The sequence below is a fragment of the Emydura macquarii genome, unplaced genomic scaffold (genome assembly GCF_026122565.2).
Source record: "Emydura macquarii macquarii isolate MOO-44397 ecotype Brisbane River unplaced genomic scaffold, CSIRO-AGI_Emac_v2 contig_306, whole genome shotgun sequence".
NCBI lineage: Eukaryota > Metazoa > Chordata > Testudines > Chelidae > Emydura > Emydura macquarii.
Window position 1 is genome coordinate 6,701,791 of NW_027130443.1, and position 16,251 is coordinate 6,718,041.

Here is a 16,251-nt window from a genome sequence, read left to right on the forward strand (position 1 = left end):
AGCTAAGATGGAGGGAGGAAATAGATAGTGAGAGAGAATGCGTAACAGTGGTTCTCTAGCCTTTTGTTTAGAGCACTCACCGAGCATCTGGGAGACTCAGAATCCAGATCCACTGCCCATATCACTCTTTATTTATCCACAGTGAAACATTTAGTCTTTCACATCCCAAGTGAGGACCCAACCACTGGGTTAAAAGTTATGAGGGACAACCTTCCCTTCCTCCTCCTCTTCCTCCCCAAGCTGTTTTGTGAGAACTCACCTGAGTGACGTGATCTGGGAGGCATACTTAAGATATTTTACCTCTGGACAGGGCAATGGTGCAACCACTGCTTGAATACTATGTCCAGTTCTGGTGTTCACAATTGAAGAAGGATGTTGATAAACTGGAGAGGATTCAGAGAAGAGCCCAGAGACTGATTAAAAGATTAGAAAACATGCAGTGGTGTGACAGACTCAAGGAGCTCAATCTGTTTATTTTAACAAAGAGAAGGTTAAGGGGTGACTTGATAACAATCTGTAACACCCTATCTTGGGAATAAATATTTGATAATAGGCTCTTTAATCTAGCAGATGAAAATATTACAATATCCAGTGGCTGGAAGATGAAGCTAGATAAATTCAAATGAGAAAAAGTGTAAATTTTTAAAAGTGAGAACATTGGAACAATTCACCAAGGGTCGCGGTGCATTCTCCATCATTGATAATTTAAAAATCAAGGTTGGAGTTTTAAAAAAAGAAAAAAAAATGCTCTAATTCAAAAGGAGTAATTCTGGGGAAGTTCTATGGCCCACAGGACAAACTAGATGACCCCAGGTCTTGGAATCTATGCATATGGGGGCCTTCATGAGAGTGCACATTACAGTTAACCACTGTTAGAGCAGAGTATGGGGACTTTAGTGTAAAGAGGAATGAGGCACAGTGAGCACAAAATGGAAAAAAGGATTCTAGAGAGAACTGTAGAGTGTCTCTCTGATGCATTCCCCATGTAAGTTGTGAGAGATATAGATAGAAAAATATTCACAGCTGGGGAAAAAATGTTGGACTGTCTAAAACTAAAACTCGGTGTTTGTTGACACTAACCATATTGATACACATCTCCCTTGGATCTGCACTCAGTATGTGTTGTCAGAACCTATATAAAATAGTAAAATGGAAATACATTTCTTCACACAGATCGTGAAATCACCGAAATAATACATCAGGAGACTGCTAACCCAATGGGACAAAATAAAGATAACAATGTCACGACAGCACAGACTACTTCTGTGGTTAAAACCACCACCACCACCACCAAAAGTACTACTTTACTGAGTACCACCAGAGGAGCAGGTCCTGTGATCCCTAGCAAAGCTGGGACGACAACAATGTATCTCACAACAGGAGCAGAATCCATCACCACAGCCCCAGTGACCACTTCCACAGCTGAAACTAAAACTGCAGCTACCTCTATGTCAGCAGAGACATCCACTTCTGCTCCTCTGACGTCTTCCCTGCCTAAGACCACAACACTAATTGGCACTTCAGCATCAAAGCCAACCACAATCTCTCTTCCTGCAAGTTCACCATCTCTTATGACAGTTGAAGCCACTACTCCCATAGCAGAGACATCCACATCTCCTCTAGAGACCACTTCCCCACCTGAAACTCCAGCATTAGCTGGTACCACTACATTAGAGGTGACAACTGCTGTTGCTCTTTCAACCAGCTCACTACCTCAGAGCACAGCTGCAGCCACCTCTACTATTCCAGGGACCTCCGCATCACCTCTAGAGACCACTTCTCCAACTGAGACTACAGCAATAAAAAGCACTACTATAGCAGAGGTGACAAGCACAGTTCTCCTTCCTACCAGTTCACTACCTGAAAGCACAGCAGCAGCCACTTCTTCTATTCCAGAGACCTCCACAGTTCCTCAAGAGACTTCTTCCCCAACTGAGGCTACAGCAAAAAGTAGGACCACTACAGTGAAGGAGACAACCAGCTTTGTCCCCCCAACCAGATCACTCTATGAGCAAACAGCTACAGCCATTTCTACTACACCAGTGCCCACTACAGCTCCTCTAGAGACTATTTCCACAGCTGAGACTACAGAAATAACTAGTACCACTACAGGAGAAAAGACGACCACAATTCCTCTGCCCACCAGTTCAGTACCAGGGAGCACAGTTTTCGCCACCACTATTATATCAGAGACATCCGCATCTCCTGTAGAGACCATGTCTCCTGCTGAGACAACAGCAATAACTAGTACCACTACAATTGAAGAGACAACCAGACTTCCCCTTTCTACAACTTCACAAATTAAAAGCACACTTGTAGCCACTACTACAATAGGAGAGAAATCCATTTCTCCTCTAGAAACTACTTCTCCATCTGAAACTACATCGATGACTACTAGAACTACAATAGAAGAGACAAGCACAGTTCCTCCTCCTACCACTATGCTTCTTGGGACCACAACTTCATTGACCTATTCGATTCCAGAGACCTCCACTGCTTTTCTGAAGAACACGTCGCTAGGTAAGACTACACCAGTAAGTGGTGCCACCGCAGTAGAAGAAACAACCACAATTACTCTTCCTACCACTACACTACCTCGGAGCACAGCAGCAGCCACCTCTTCTGCATCACATGGCTCCACAGCTCCTCTAGAGACCACTTCCCTAGCTGAGAGTACAGAAATGATCACTACCACTACAGAAGAGGGGACAACCACAGTTGTTCTGCCTACCATTTCACTACCTGGGAGTATGGTTGCAACCACTTCTACTATTCCAGAGACCTCCACCTCTTCTCTACAGATCACTTCCATAGCTGAGACTACAGCGATAACTGGTACAACCACAGTAGGAGAAACAACAACAGTTCTCCCTCCTACTGCTGCACGACTTGGGAGCACGCCTTCAGCCACTTCCACTGTCCAGAAGACCTCCACAGCTCCTCTAGGGACCACTTACCTACCTGAGACTAAAGCAACAACTGGTACCACTACTGTAGAAGAGACTACCACAGGTCCTCTTCCTACCACTGTAGTCACCTCTACCAGGACAGAAACATTCACACTTCCCATAGAGACGACTTCCTCACCTGAGACTACAGCAATAACTACTATCACTACAGTGGAGGAGACAACCACAGTTGCCCTTCCTACTACTTCCTCAGGTGAAATAACCACCGCTCTGGCTGTCACCACACCAGCCCCTGTGGCCACATCCCCCATTGACATCACAACTGCAATCACTTCTATTTTACCATTGACATCCACGGTCCATCTTGAGACAATTTTGCCTTCTGGGAACACAATAATTCCCGGCACCTCTACAGAAGTTGAGACGAGCACACCTGTCCCTCTTGTCACTTCTCCAGCAGTGACCACAAGTTCAGTCACCGCCTCTACAGCAGGGACATCCACAGTTTCTGTTCTGATGACTTCTCCAGCTGAGAGCACAGTAACACTGACTCCATCCACAGCAACCCCTGAAACATCCACATCTTCTCTGGAGACCAGTTCCCCAGCCAAGATCCCAACAGCTCTGGGCACTACTACAGGACTGGGAACACCCACAGCATCCACTGTCATCACTGTTCTAGCTGAGACTACTAAAACATCACCCACGGCTACAACAGCAGGGAGAAGCACACTGGCTCCAGTCAGCACTATCCCTACTGAGACCACAACAGCTTCCACCTCCACTACAGCAGAAGGAACAACCACATCTGCCCTTTTTACCACTTCCCCAACTGAAACCACAGCCTCTCTGGACATCCTTAGCAAAGGACAGACAACAGCAGTCCTCTCGATGACAACTACAACATCACTTTCACCTACCACCACTGCTTTGACAAGTAAGGGCATTATTTTCCTCTTGTATATCTTGTGTAGTTGCAGAATTTTCTTCCCCATCAATTCAGACCCAGTTTTTGAATGTTTTTTCCAGTTAGAATGGAGGTATTTTGAGGATAGCAAAAATGAAGGTTTCATGCTACCTAGAGTAGTTGGATATTATTTGGGATAGAGGTGGCAAAAGGTAAAGTTTCCATGGATACAGAAAACAAGGGAGATATGAACACATAAGAGAGAAGGAATGGACCACGTGGGATGTTCTATTGTAATAATGTTGCCTGCTCAACTGAACCTTTCTTTAAAGTTATGAATGAAAATAAATAAAGATGGGTGGGAAGGGGATACAGACAGACAAAACGGGTATTGGAATGGGAATTCTGTGAATTTTTCTGGGTAGATTTTTCCCCATTCACAACAATTTCTTGAAAGCGTGAAATGGAAATATTAAGTAGTCCAAATTCAGTAAAATACTTAAGTCCTTGAGCACGTTCTTTACATTGATCACGTGCTTTACATTAAGCACATGACTAAATACATCCCTTTTCAGCGAAGCAATGAAGCAATGGACAGGTTCCCTGAAGTCAATGGCACTTAAAAGTTAAAGCCTGAATGAACAACTGGAATTAGGCACTGTGGTGCTGTGATGCTATAATAGGCAGTTAGAAGATCATTGTGATTCACGGAGTCTGACTTAGACAGGCTCCTCCTATACAATGAGAGAGAGAGAGAGAGAGAACACATAAAACTAACTCTATAATCTTTTCTTAGGGCACTCACCCAGTATGTGGGAGACTCAGAATCCAGATGCTCTGTCCAAATTACACTTCCATTATTTAATCCTCAGTGCAACAGTCAGTCTTCCACATCCCAAGTGAGGACCCTAACCACTGGGTTAAAAGTTACGGGGGACGGCCTCCCTTTCCCTCTCGTCTTCCTCCTCAAGTTGTTTTGTGTGAACTCACCTGAGTGACCTGGTCTGGGAGGCATGCTTAAGATATTTTACCTCTGGACAGGGCAATGATGCAACCACTGCTTGAATACTATGTCCAGTTCTGGTGTTCACAATTGAAGAAGGATGTTGATAAATTGGCTAGGATTCAGAGTAGAGCCCAGAGACTGATTAAAATTAGAAAACATGCAGTGGTATGACAGACTCAAGGAGCTCAATTTGTATATTTTAACAAAGAGAAGGTTAAGGGGTGACTTGATAACAATCTGTAACAACCCACCTTGGGAACAAATATTTGATAATAGGCTCTTTAATCTAGCAGATGAAAATATTACAATATCCAGTGGCTGGAAGATGAAGCTAGATAAATTCAAATGAGAAAAAGTGTAAATTTTTAAAAGTGAGAACATTGGAACAATTCACCAAGGGTCGCGGTGCATTCTCCGTCATTGGTAATTTAAAAATCAGGGTTAGATTTTAAAAAAAAGAGAAAAAAATGCTCTAATTCAAAAGGAGTAATTCTGGGGAAGTTCTATGGCCCACAGGACAAACTAGATGACCCCAGGTCTTGGAATCTATGCATATGGGGGCCTTCATGAGAGTGCACATTACAGTTAACCACTGTTAGAGCAGAGTATGGGGACTTTAGTGTAAAGAGGAATGAGGCACAGTGAGCACAAAATGGAAAAAAGGATTCCAGAGGGAACTGTAGAGTGTCTCTTTGATGCATTCCCCATGTAAGTTGTGAGAGATATAGATAGAAAAATATTCACAGCTGGGGAAAAAATGTTGGACTGTCTAAAACTAAAACTCGGTGTTTGTTGACACTAACCATATTGATACACATCTCCCTTGGATCTGCACTCAGTATGTGTTGTCAGAACCTATATAAAATAGTAAAATGGAAATACATTTCTTCACACAGATCGTGAAATCACCGAAATAATACATCAGGAGACTGCTAACCCAATGGGACAAAATAAAGATAACAATGTCACGACAACACAGACTACTTCTGTGGTTAAAACCAACCACACCACCACCAAAAGTACTACTTTACTGAGTACCACCAGAGGAGCAGGTCCTGTGATCCCTAGCAAAGCTGGGACGACAAATACGTATCTCACAACAGGAGCAGAACCCATCACCACAGCCCCAGTGACCACTTCCACAGCTGAGACTAAAACTGCAGCTACCTCTATGTCAGCAGAGACATCCACTTCTGCTCCTCTGACGTCTTCCCTGCCTAAGACCACAACACTAATTGGCACTTCAGCATCAAAGCCAACCACAATCTCTCTTCCTGCAAGTTCATCATCTCTTATGACAGTTGAAGCCACCACTCCCATAGCAGAGACATCCACATCTCCTCTAGAGACCACTTCCCCACCTGAAACTCCAGCATTAGCTGGTACCACTACATTAGAGGTGACAACTGCTGTTGCTCTTTCAACCAGCTCACTACCTCAGAGCACAGCTGCAGCCACCTCTACTATTCCAGGGACCTCCGCATCACCTCTAGAGACCACTTCTCCAACTGAGACTACAGCAATAAAAAGCACTACTATAGCAGAGGTGACAAGCACAGTTCTCCTTCCTACCAGTTCACTACCTGAAAGCACAGCAGCAGCCACTTCTTCTATTCCAGAGACCTCCACAGTTCCTCAAGAGACTTCTTCCCCAACTGAGGCTACAGCAAAAAGTAGGACCACTACAGTGAAGGAGACAACCAGCTTTGTCCCCCCAACCAGATCACTCTATGAGCAAACAGCTACAGCCATTTCTACTACACCAGTGCCCACTACAGCTCCTCTAGAGACTATTTCCACAGCTGAGACTACAGAAATAACTAGTACCACTACAGGAGAAAAGACGACCACAATTCCTCTGCCCACCAGTTCAGTACCAGGGAGCACAGTTTTCGCCACCACTATTATATCAGAGACATCCGCATCTCCTGTAGAGACCATGTCTCCTGCTGAGACAACAGCAATAACTAGTACCACTACAATTGAAGAGACAACCAGACTTCCCCTTTCTACAACTTCACAAATTAAAAGCACACTTGTAGCCACTACTACAATAGGAGAGAAATCCATTTCTCCTCTAGAAACTACTTCTCCATCTGAAACTACATCGATGACTACTAGAACTACAATAGAAGAGACAAGCACAGTTCCTCCTCCTACCACTATGCTTCTTGGGACCACAACTTCATTGACCTATTCGATTCCAGAGACCTCCACTGCTTTTCTGAAGAACACGTCTCTAGGTAAGACTACACCAGTAAGTGGTGCCACCGCAGTAGAAGAAACAACCACAATTACTCTTCCTACCACTACACTACCTCGGAGCACAGCAGCAGCCACCTCTTCTGCATCACATGGCTCCACAGCTCCTCTAGAGACCACTTCCCTAGCTGAGAGTACAGAAATGATCACTACCACTACAGAAGAGGGGACAACCACAGTTGTTCTGCCTACCATTTCACTACCTGGGAGTATGGTTGCAACCACTTCTACTATTCCAGAGACCTCCACCTCTTCTCTACAGATCACTTCCATAGCTGAGACTACAGCGATAACTGGTACAACCACAGTAGGAGAAACAACAACAGTTCTCCCTCCTACTGCTGCACGACTTGGGAGCACGCCTTCAGCCACTTCCACTGTCCAGAAGACCTCCACAGCTCCTCTAGGGACCACTTACCTACCTGAGACTAAAGCAACAACTGGTACCACTACTGTAGAAGAGACTACCACAGGTCCTCTTCCTACCACTGTAGTCACCTCTACCAGGACAGAAACATTCACACTTCCCATAGAGACGACTTCCTCACCTGAGACTACAGCAATAACTACTATCACTACAGTGGAGGAGACAACCACAGTTGCCCTTCCTACTACTTCCCCAGGTGAAATGACCACCACTTTGGCTGTCACCACACCAGCCCCTGTGGCCACATCTCCCATTGACATCACTACTGCAATCACTTCTATTTTACCATTGACATCCACGGTCCATCTTGAGACAATTTTGCCTTCTGGGAACACAATAATTCCCGGCACCTCTACAGAAGTTGAGACGAGCACACCTGTCCCTCTTGTCACTTCTCCAGCAGTGACCACAAGTTCAGTCACCGCCTCTACAGCAGGGACATCCACAGTTTCTGTTCTGGTGACTTCTCCAGCTGAGAGCACAGTAACACTGACTTCATCAACAACAACCCCTGAAACATCCACATCTTCTCTGGAGACCAGTTCTCCAGCCAAGATCCCAACAGCTCTGGGCACCACTACAGAACTGGGAACACCCACAGCATCCACTGTCATCACTGTTCTAGCTGAGACTACTAAAACATCACCCACTGCTACAGCAGCAGGGAGAAGCACACTGGCTCCAGTCAACATTATCCCTACTGAGACCACAACAGCTTCCACCTCCACTACAGCAGAAGGAACAACCACATCTGCCCTTTTTACCACTTCCCCAACTGAAACCACAGCCTCTCTGGACATCCTTAGCAAAGGACAGACGACAGCAGTCCTCTCGATGACAACTACAACATCACTTTCACCTACCACAACTGCTTTGACAAGTAAGGGCGTTATTTTCCTCATGTATATCTTGTGTAGTTGCAGAATTTTCTTCCCCATACATTCAGACCCAGTTTTTGAATGTCTTTTCCAGTTAGAATGGAGGTATTTTGAGGATAGCAAAAATGAAGGTTTCGTGCTACCTAGAGAAGTTGGATATTATTTGGGATAGAGGTGGCAAAAGGTAAAGTTTCCATGGGTACAGAAAACAAGGGAGATATGAACACATAAGAGAGAAGGAATGACCACGTGGGATGTTCTATTGTAATAATGTTGCCTGCTCAACTGAACCTTTCTTTAAAGTTATGAATGAAAATAAATAAAGATGGGCGGGAAGGGGATACAGACAGACAAAACGGGTATTGGAATGGGACTTCTATTAATTTTTCTTGGTAGATTTTTATCCATTCACAACAATTTCTTGAAAGCGTGAAATGGAAATATTAAGTAGTCCCAATTCAGTAAAATACTAAGATTCTTGAGCACGTTCTTTACATTGATCACGTGCTTTACATTAAGCACATGACTAAATACGTCCCTTTTCAGCGAAGCAATGAAGCAACGGACAGGTTCCCTGAAGTCAATGGCACTTAAAAGTTAAAGCCTGAATGAACAACTGGAATTAGGCACTGTGGTGCTGTGATGCTATAATAGGCAGTTAGAAGATCATTGTGATTCACGGAGTCTGACTTAGACAGGCTCCTCCTATACAATGAGAGAGAGAGAGAGAGAGAGAACACATAAAACTAACTCTATAACCTTTTCTTAGGGCACTCACCCAGTATGTGGGAGACTCAGAATCCAGATGCTGCGTCCAAATTACACTTCCATTATTTAATCCTCAGTGCAACAGTCAGTCTTCCACATCCCAAGTGAGGACCCTAACCACTGGGTTAAAAGTTACGAGGGACGGCCTCCCTTTCCCTCTCGTCTTCCTCCTCAAGTTGTTTTGTGTGAACTCACCTGAGTGACCTGATCTGGGAGGCATGCTTAAGATATTTTACCTCTGGACAGGGCAATGATGCAACCACTGCTTGAATACTATTTCCAGTTCTGGTGTTCACAATTGAAGAAGGATGTTGATAAACTGGAAAGGATTCAGAGACGAGCCCAGAGACTGATTACAATTAGAAAACATGAAGTGGTGTAACAGACTCAAGGAGCTCAATTTGTATATTTTAACAAAGAGAAGTTTAAGGGGTGACTTGATAACAATCTTTAACAACCTACCTTGGGAACAAATATTTGATAATAGGCTCTTTAATCTAGCAGATGAAAATATTACAATATCCAGTGGCTGGAAGATGAAGCTAGATAAATTTATATGAGAAAAAGAGTAAATTTTTAAAAGTGAGAACATTGGAACAATTCACCAAGGGTGGCGGTGCATTCTCTATCGTTGGTAATTTAAAAATCAAGGTTAGATTTTTTAAAAAAGAAAAAGAAATGCTCTAATTCAAAAGGAGTAATTCTGGGGAAGTTCTATGGCCCACAGATCAAACTAGATGATCAGAATGGTCCCCCTAGGCCTTGGAATCTATGCATATGGGGGCCTTCATGAGAGTGCAAATTACAGTTAACCACTGTTAGAGCAGAGTATGGGGACTTTAGTGTAAACAGGAATGAGACACAGTGAGCACAAAATGGAAAAAAGGATTCCAGAGGGAACTGTAGAGTGTCTCTCTGATGCATTCTCCATGTAAGTTGTGAATATTTTTCTATCTATATTTCTCACAACTGGGGAAAAAATGTTGGAATGTCTAAAGCTAAAACAAACTCGGTGTTTGTTGACACTAACCATATCGATATACATCTCCCTTGGATCTGCACTCAATATGTGTTGTAAGAACCTATATAAAATAGTAAAATGGAGAAACATTTCTTCACACAGATCGTGAAATCACCGAAATAATACATCAGGAGACTGCTAACCCAATGGGACAAAATAAAGATAATAATGTCACGACAGCACAGACTACATCTGTGGTTAAAACCAACCCCACCACCACCAAAAGTACTACTTTACTGAGTACCACCAGAGGAGCAGGTCCTGTGATCCCTAGCAAAGCTGGGACGACAGCAACGTATCTCACAACAGGAGCAGAATCCATCACCACAGCCCCAGTGACCACTTCCACAGCTGAGACTAAAACTGCAGCTACCTCTATGTCAGCAGAGACATCCACTTCTGCTCCTCTGACGTCTTCCCTGCCTAAGACCACAGCACTAATTGGCACTTCGGCATCAAAGCCAACCACAATCTCTCTTCCTGCAAGTTCACCATCTCTTATGACAGTTGAAGCCACTACTCCCATAGCAGAGACATCCACATCTCCTCTAGAGACCACTTCCCCACCTGAAACTCCAGCATTAGCTGGTACCACTACACCAGAGGAGACAATCACTGTTGCTCTTTCAACCAGCTCACTACCTCAGAGCACAGCTGCAGCCACCTCTACTATTCCAGAGACCTCTGCATCTCCTCTAGAGACCACTTCTCCAACTGAGATTACAGCAATAAAAAGCACTACTATAGCAGAGGTGACAAGCACAGTTCTCCTTCCTACCAGTTCACTACCTGAAAGCACAGCAGCAGCGACTTCTTCTATTCCAGAGACCTCCACAGTTCCTCAAGAGACTTCTTCCCCAACTGAGGCTACAGCAAGAAGTAGGACCACTACAGTGAAGGAGATAACCAGCTTTGTCCCCCTAACCAGGTCACTGTATGAGAGCACAGCTACAGCCATTTCTACTACACCAGTGCCCACTACAGCTCCTCTAGAGACTACTTCCCCAGCTGAGACTACAGAAATAACTGGTACCACTACAGTAGAAAAGACAACCACAATTCCTCTGCCCACCAGTTCAGTACCAGGGAGCAAAGTTTTGTCCACCCCTATTATACCAGAGACATCCGCATCTCCTGTAGGGACCATCTCTCCAGCTGAGACAACAGCAATAACTGGTACCACTACAACTGAAGAGACAACCAGACTTCCCCTTGCTACAACTTCACAAATTAAAAGCACAGTTGTAGCCACTACTACAATAGGACAGAAATCCATTTCTCCTCTAGAAACTACTTCTCCATCTGAAACTACAACGATGAGTAGTAGACCTACAATAGAAGAGACAAGCACAGTTCCTCCTCCTACCACTATGCTTCTTGGGACCACAACTGCATTGACCTATTCGATTCCAGAGACCTCCACTGCTTTTCTGAAGAACACTTCGCTAGGTGAGACTACACCAGTAAGTGGTACCACCGCAGTAGAAGAAACAACCACAATTACTCTTCCTACCACTACACTACCTCGGAGCACAGCAGCAGCCACCTCTTCTGCATCACATGGCTCCACAGCTCCTCTAGAGACCACTTCCCTAGCTGAGAGTACAGAAATGATCACTACCACTACAGAAGAGGGGACAACCACAGTTGTTCTGCCTACCATTTCACTACCTGGGAGTATGGTTGCAACCACTTCTACTATTCCAGAGACCTCCACCTCTTCTCTACAGATCACTTCCATAGCTGAGACTACAGCGATAACTGGTACAACCACAGTAGGAGAAACAACAACAGTTCTCCCTCCTACTGCTGCACGACTTGGGAGCACGCCTTCAGCCACTTCCACTGTCCAGAAGACCTCCACAGCTCCTCTAGGGACCACTTACCTACCTGAGACTAAAGCAACAACTGGTACCACTACTGTAGAAGAGACTACCACAGGTCCTCTTCCTACCACTGTAGTCACCTCTACCAGGACAGAAACATTCACACTTCCCATAGAGACGACTTCCTCACCTGAGACTACAGCAATAACTACTATCACTACAGTGGAGGAGACAACCACAGTTGCCCTTCCTACTACTTCCTCAGGTGAAATAACCACCGCTCTGGCTGTCACCACACCAGCCCCTGTGGCCACATCCCCCATTGACATCACAACTGCAATCACTTCTATTTTACCATTGACATCCACGGTCCATCTTGAGACAATTTTGCCTTCTGGGAACACAATAATTCCCGGCACCTCTACAGAAGTTGAGACGAGCACACCTGTCCCTCTTGTCACTTCTCCAGCAGTGACCACAAGTTCAGTCACCGCCTCTACAGCAGGGACATCCACAGTTTCTGTTCTGGTGACTTCTCCAGCTGAGAGCACAGTAACACTGACTTCATCAACAACAACCCCTGAAACATCCACATCTTCTCTGGAGACCAGTTCTCCAGCCAAGATCCCAACAGCTCTGGGCACCACTACAGAACTGGGAACACCCACAGCATCCACTGTCATCACTGTTCTAGCTGAGACTACTAAAACATCACCCACTGCTACAGCAGCAGGGAGAAGCACACTGGCTCCAGTCAACATTATCCCTACTGAGACCACAACAGCTTCCACCTCCACTACAGCAGAAGGAACAACCACATCTGCCCTTTTTACCACTTCCCCAACTGAAACCACAGCCTCTCTGGACATCCTTAGCAAAGGACAGACGACAGCAGTCCTCTCGATGACAACTACAACATCACTTTCACCTACCACAACTGCTTTGACAAGTAAGGGCGTTATTTTCCTCATGTATATCTTGTGTAGTTGCAGAATTTTCTTCCCCATACATTCAGACCCAGTTTTTGAATGTCTTTTCCAGTTAGAATGGAGGTATTTTGAGGATAGCAAAAATGAAGGTTTCGTGCTACCTAGAGAAGTTGGATATTATTTGGGATAGAGGTGGCAAAAGGTAAAGTTTCCATGGGTACAGAAAACAAGGGAGATATGAACACATAAGAGAGAAGGAATGACCACGTGGGATGTTCTATTGTAATAATGTTGCCTGCTCAACTGAACCTTTCTTTAAAGTTATGAATGAAAATAAATAAAGATGGGCGGGAAGGGGATACAGACAGACAAAACGGGTATTGGAATGGGACTTCTATTAATTTTTCTTGGTAGATTTTTATCCATTCACAACAATTTCTTGAAAGCGTGAAATGGAAATATTAAGTAGTCCCAATTCAGTAAAATACTAAGATTCTTGAGCACGTTCTTTACATTGATCACGTGCTTTACATTAAGCACATGACTAAATACGTCCCTTTTCAGCGAAGCAATGAAGCAACGGACAGGTTCCCTGAAGTCAATGGCACTTAAAAGTTAAAGCCTGAATGAACAACTGGAATTAGGCACTGTGGTGCTGTGATGCTATAATAGGCAGTTAGAAGATCATTGTGATTCACGGAGTCTGACTTAGACAGGCTCCTCCTATACAATGAGAGAGAGAGAGAGAGAGAGAGAACACATAAAACTAACTCTATAACCTTTTCTTAGGGCACTCACCCAGTATGTGGGAGACTCAGAATCCAGATGCTGCGTCCAAATGACACTTCCATTATTTAATCCTCAGTGCAACAGTCAGTCTTCCACATCCCAAGTGAGGACCCTAACCACTGGGTTAAAAGTTACGAGGGACGGCCTCCCTTTCCCTCTCGTCTTCCTCCTCAAGTTGTTTTGTGTGAACTCACCTGAGTGACCTGATCTGGGAGGCATGCTTAAGATATTTTACCTCTGGACAGGGCAATGATGCAACCACTGCTTGAATACTATTTCCAGTTCTGGTGTTCACAATTGAAGAAGGATGTTGATAAACTGGAAAGGATTCAGAGACGAGCCCAGAGACTGATTACAATTAGAAAACATGCAGTGGTGTAACAGACTCAAGGAGCTCAATTTGTATATTTTAACAAAGAGAAGTTTAAGGGGTGACTTGATAACAATCTTTAACAACCTACCTTGGGAACAAATATTTGATAATAGGCTCTTTAATCTAGCAGATGAAAATATTACAATATCCAGTGGCTGGAAGATGAAGCTAGATAAATTTATATGAGAAAAAGAGTAAATTTTTAAAAGTGAGAACATTGGAACAATTCACCAAGGGTGGCGGTGCATTCTCTATCGTTGGTAATTTAAAAATCAAGGTTAGATTTTTTAAAAAAGAAAAAGAAATGCTCTAATTCAAAAGGAGTAATTCTGGGGAAGTTCTATGGCCCACAGATCAAACTAGATGATCAGAATGGTCCCCCTAGGCCTTGGAATCTATGCATATGGGGGCCTTCATGAGAGTGCAAATTACAGTTAACCACTGTTAGAGCAGAGTATGGGGACTTTAGTGTAAACAGGAATGAGACACAGTGAGCACAAAATGGAAAAAAGGATTCCAGAGGGAACTGTAGAGTGTCTCTCTGATGCATTCTCCATGTAAGTTGTGAATATTTTTCTATCTATATTTCTCACAACTGGGGAAAAAATGTTGGAATGTCTAAAGCTAAAACAAACTCGGTGTTTGTTGACACTAACCATATCGATATACATCTCCCTTGGATCTGCACTCAATATGTGTTGTAAGAACCTATATAAAATAGTAAAATGGAGAAACATTTCTTCACACAGATCGTGAAATCACCGAAATAATACATCAGGAGACTGCTAACCCAATGGGACAAAATAAAGATAATAATGTCACGACAGCACAGACTACATCTGTGGTTAAAACCAACCCCACCACCACCAAAAGTACTACTTTACTGAGTACCACCAGAGGAGCAGGTCCTGTGATCCCTAGCAAAGCTGGGACGCCAGCAACGTCTCTCACAACAGGAGCAGAATCCATCACCACAGCCCCAGTGACCACTTCCACAGCTGAGACTAAAACTGCAGCTACCTCTATGTCAGCAGAGACATCCACTTCTGCTCCTCTGACGTCTTCCCTGCCTAAGACCACAGCACTAATTGGCACTTCGGCATCAAAGCCAACCACAATCTCTCTTCCTGCAAGTTCACCATCTCTTATGACAGTTGAAGCCACTACTCCCATAGCAGAGACATCCACATCTCCTCTAGAGACCACTTCCCCACCTGAAACTCCAGCATTAGCTGGTACCACTACACCAGAGGAGACAATCACTGTTGCTCTTTCAACCAGCTCACTACCTCAGAGCACAGCTGCAGCCACCTCTACTATTCCAGAGACCTCTGCATCTCCTCTAGAGACCACTTCTCCAACTGAGATTACAGCGATAAAAAGCACTACTATAGCAGAGGTGACAAGCACAGTTCTCCTTCCTACCAGTTCACTACCTGAAAGCACAGCAGCAGCGACTTCTTCTATTCCAGAGACCTCCACAGTTCCTCAAGAGACTTCTTCCCCAACTGAGGCTACAGCAAGAAGTAGGACCACTACAGTGAAGGAGATAACCAGCTTTGTCCCCCTAACCAGGTCACTGTATGAGAGCACAGCTACAGCCATTTCTACTACACCAGTGCCCACTACAGCTCCTCTAGAGACTACTTCCCCAGCTGAGACTACAGAAATAACTGGTACCACTACAGTAGAAAAGACAACCACAATTCCTCTGCCCACCAGTTCAGTACCAGGGAGCAAAGTTTTGTCCACCCCTATTATACCAGAGACATCCGCATCTCCTGTAGGGACCATCTCTCCAGCTGAGACAACAGCAATAACTGGTACCACTACAACTGAAGAGACAACCAGACTTCCCCTTGCTACAACTTCACAAATTAAAAGCACAGTTGTAGCCACTACTACAATAGGACAGAAATCCATTTCTCCTCTAGAAACTACTTCTCCATCTGAAACTACAACGATGAGTAGTAGACCTACAATAGAAGAGACAAGCACAGTTCCTCCTCCTACCACTATGCTTCTTGGGACCACAACTGCATTGACCTATTCGATTCCAGAGACCTCCACTGCTTTTCTGAAGAACACTTCGCTAGGTGAGACTACACCAGTAAGTGGTACCACCGCAGTAGAAGAAACAACCACAATTACTCTTC

The 16,251-nt window shown here is 44.3% G+C and overlaps 1 protein-coding gene across 1 annotated transcript in view; it reads left to right on the top strand.

Annotated features, from left to right (window-relative positions):
• The window catches only part of MUC16 (mucin 16, cell surface associated), a 75,819-nt gene that overhangs the window by 31,061 nt on the left and 28,507 nt on the right, over positions 1 to 16,251 (top strand). The window contains exons 10-13 of the mRNA XM_067562056.1: positions 2,359 to 2,748; positions 10,530 to 10,766; positions 12,474 to 12,691; positions 12,880 to 12,953. Coding sequence (XP_067418157.1) covers positions 2,359 to 2,748; positions 10,530 to 10,766; positions 12,474 to 12,691; positions 12,880 to 12,953 — 919 coding nt within the window. The remainder of the gene's footprint in view (positions 1 to 2,358; positions 2,749 to 10,529; positions 10,767 to 12,473; positions 12,692 to 12,879; positions 12,954 to 16,251) is intronic.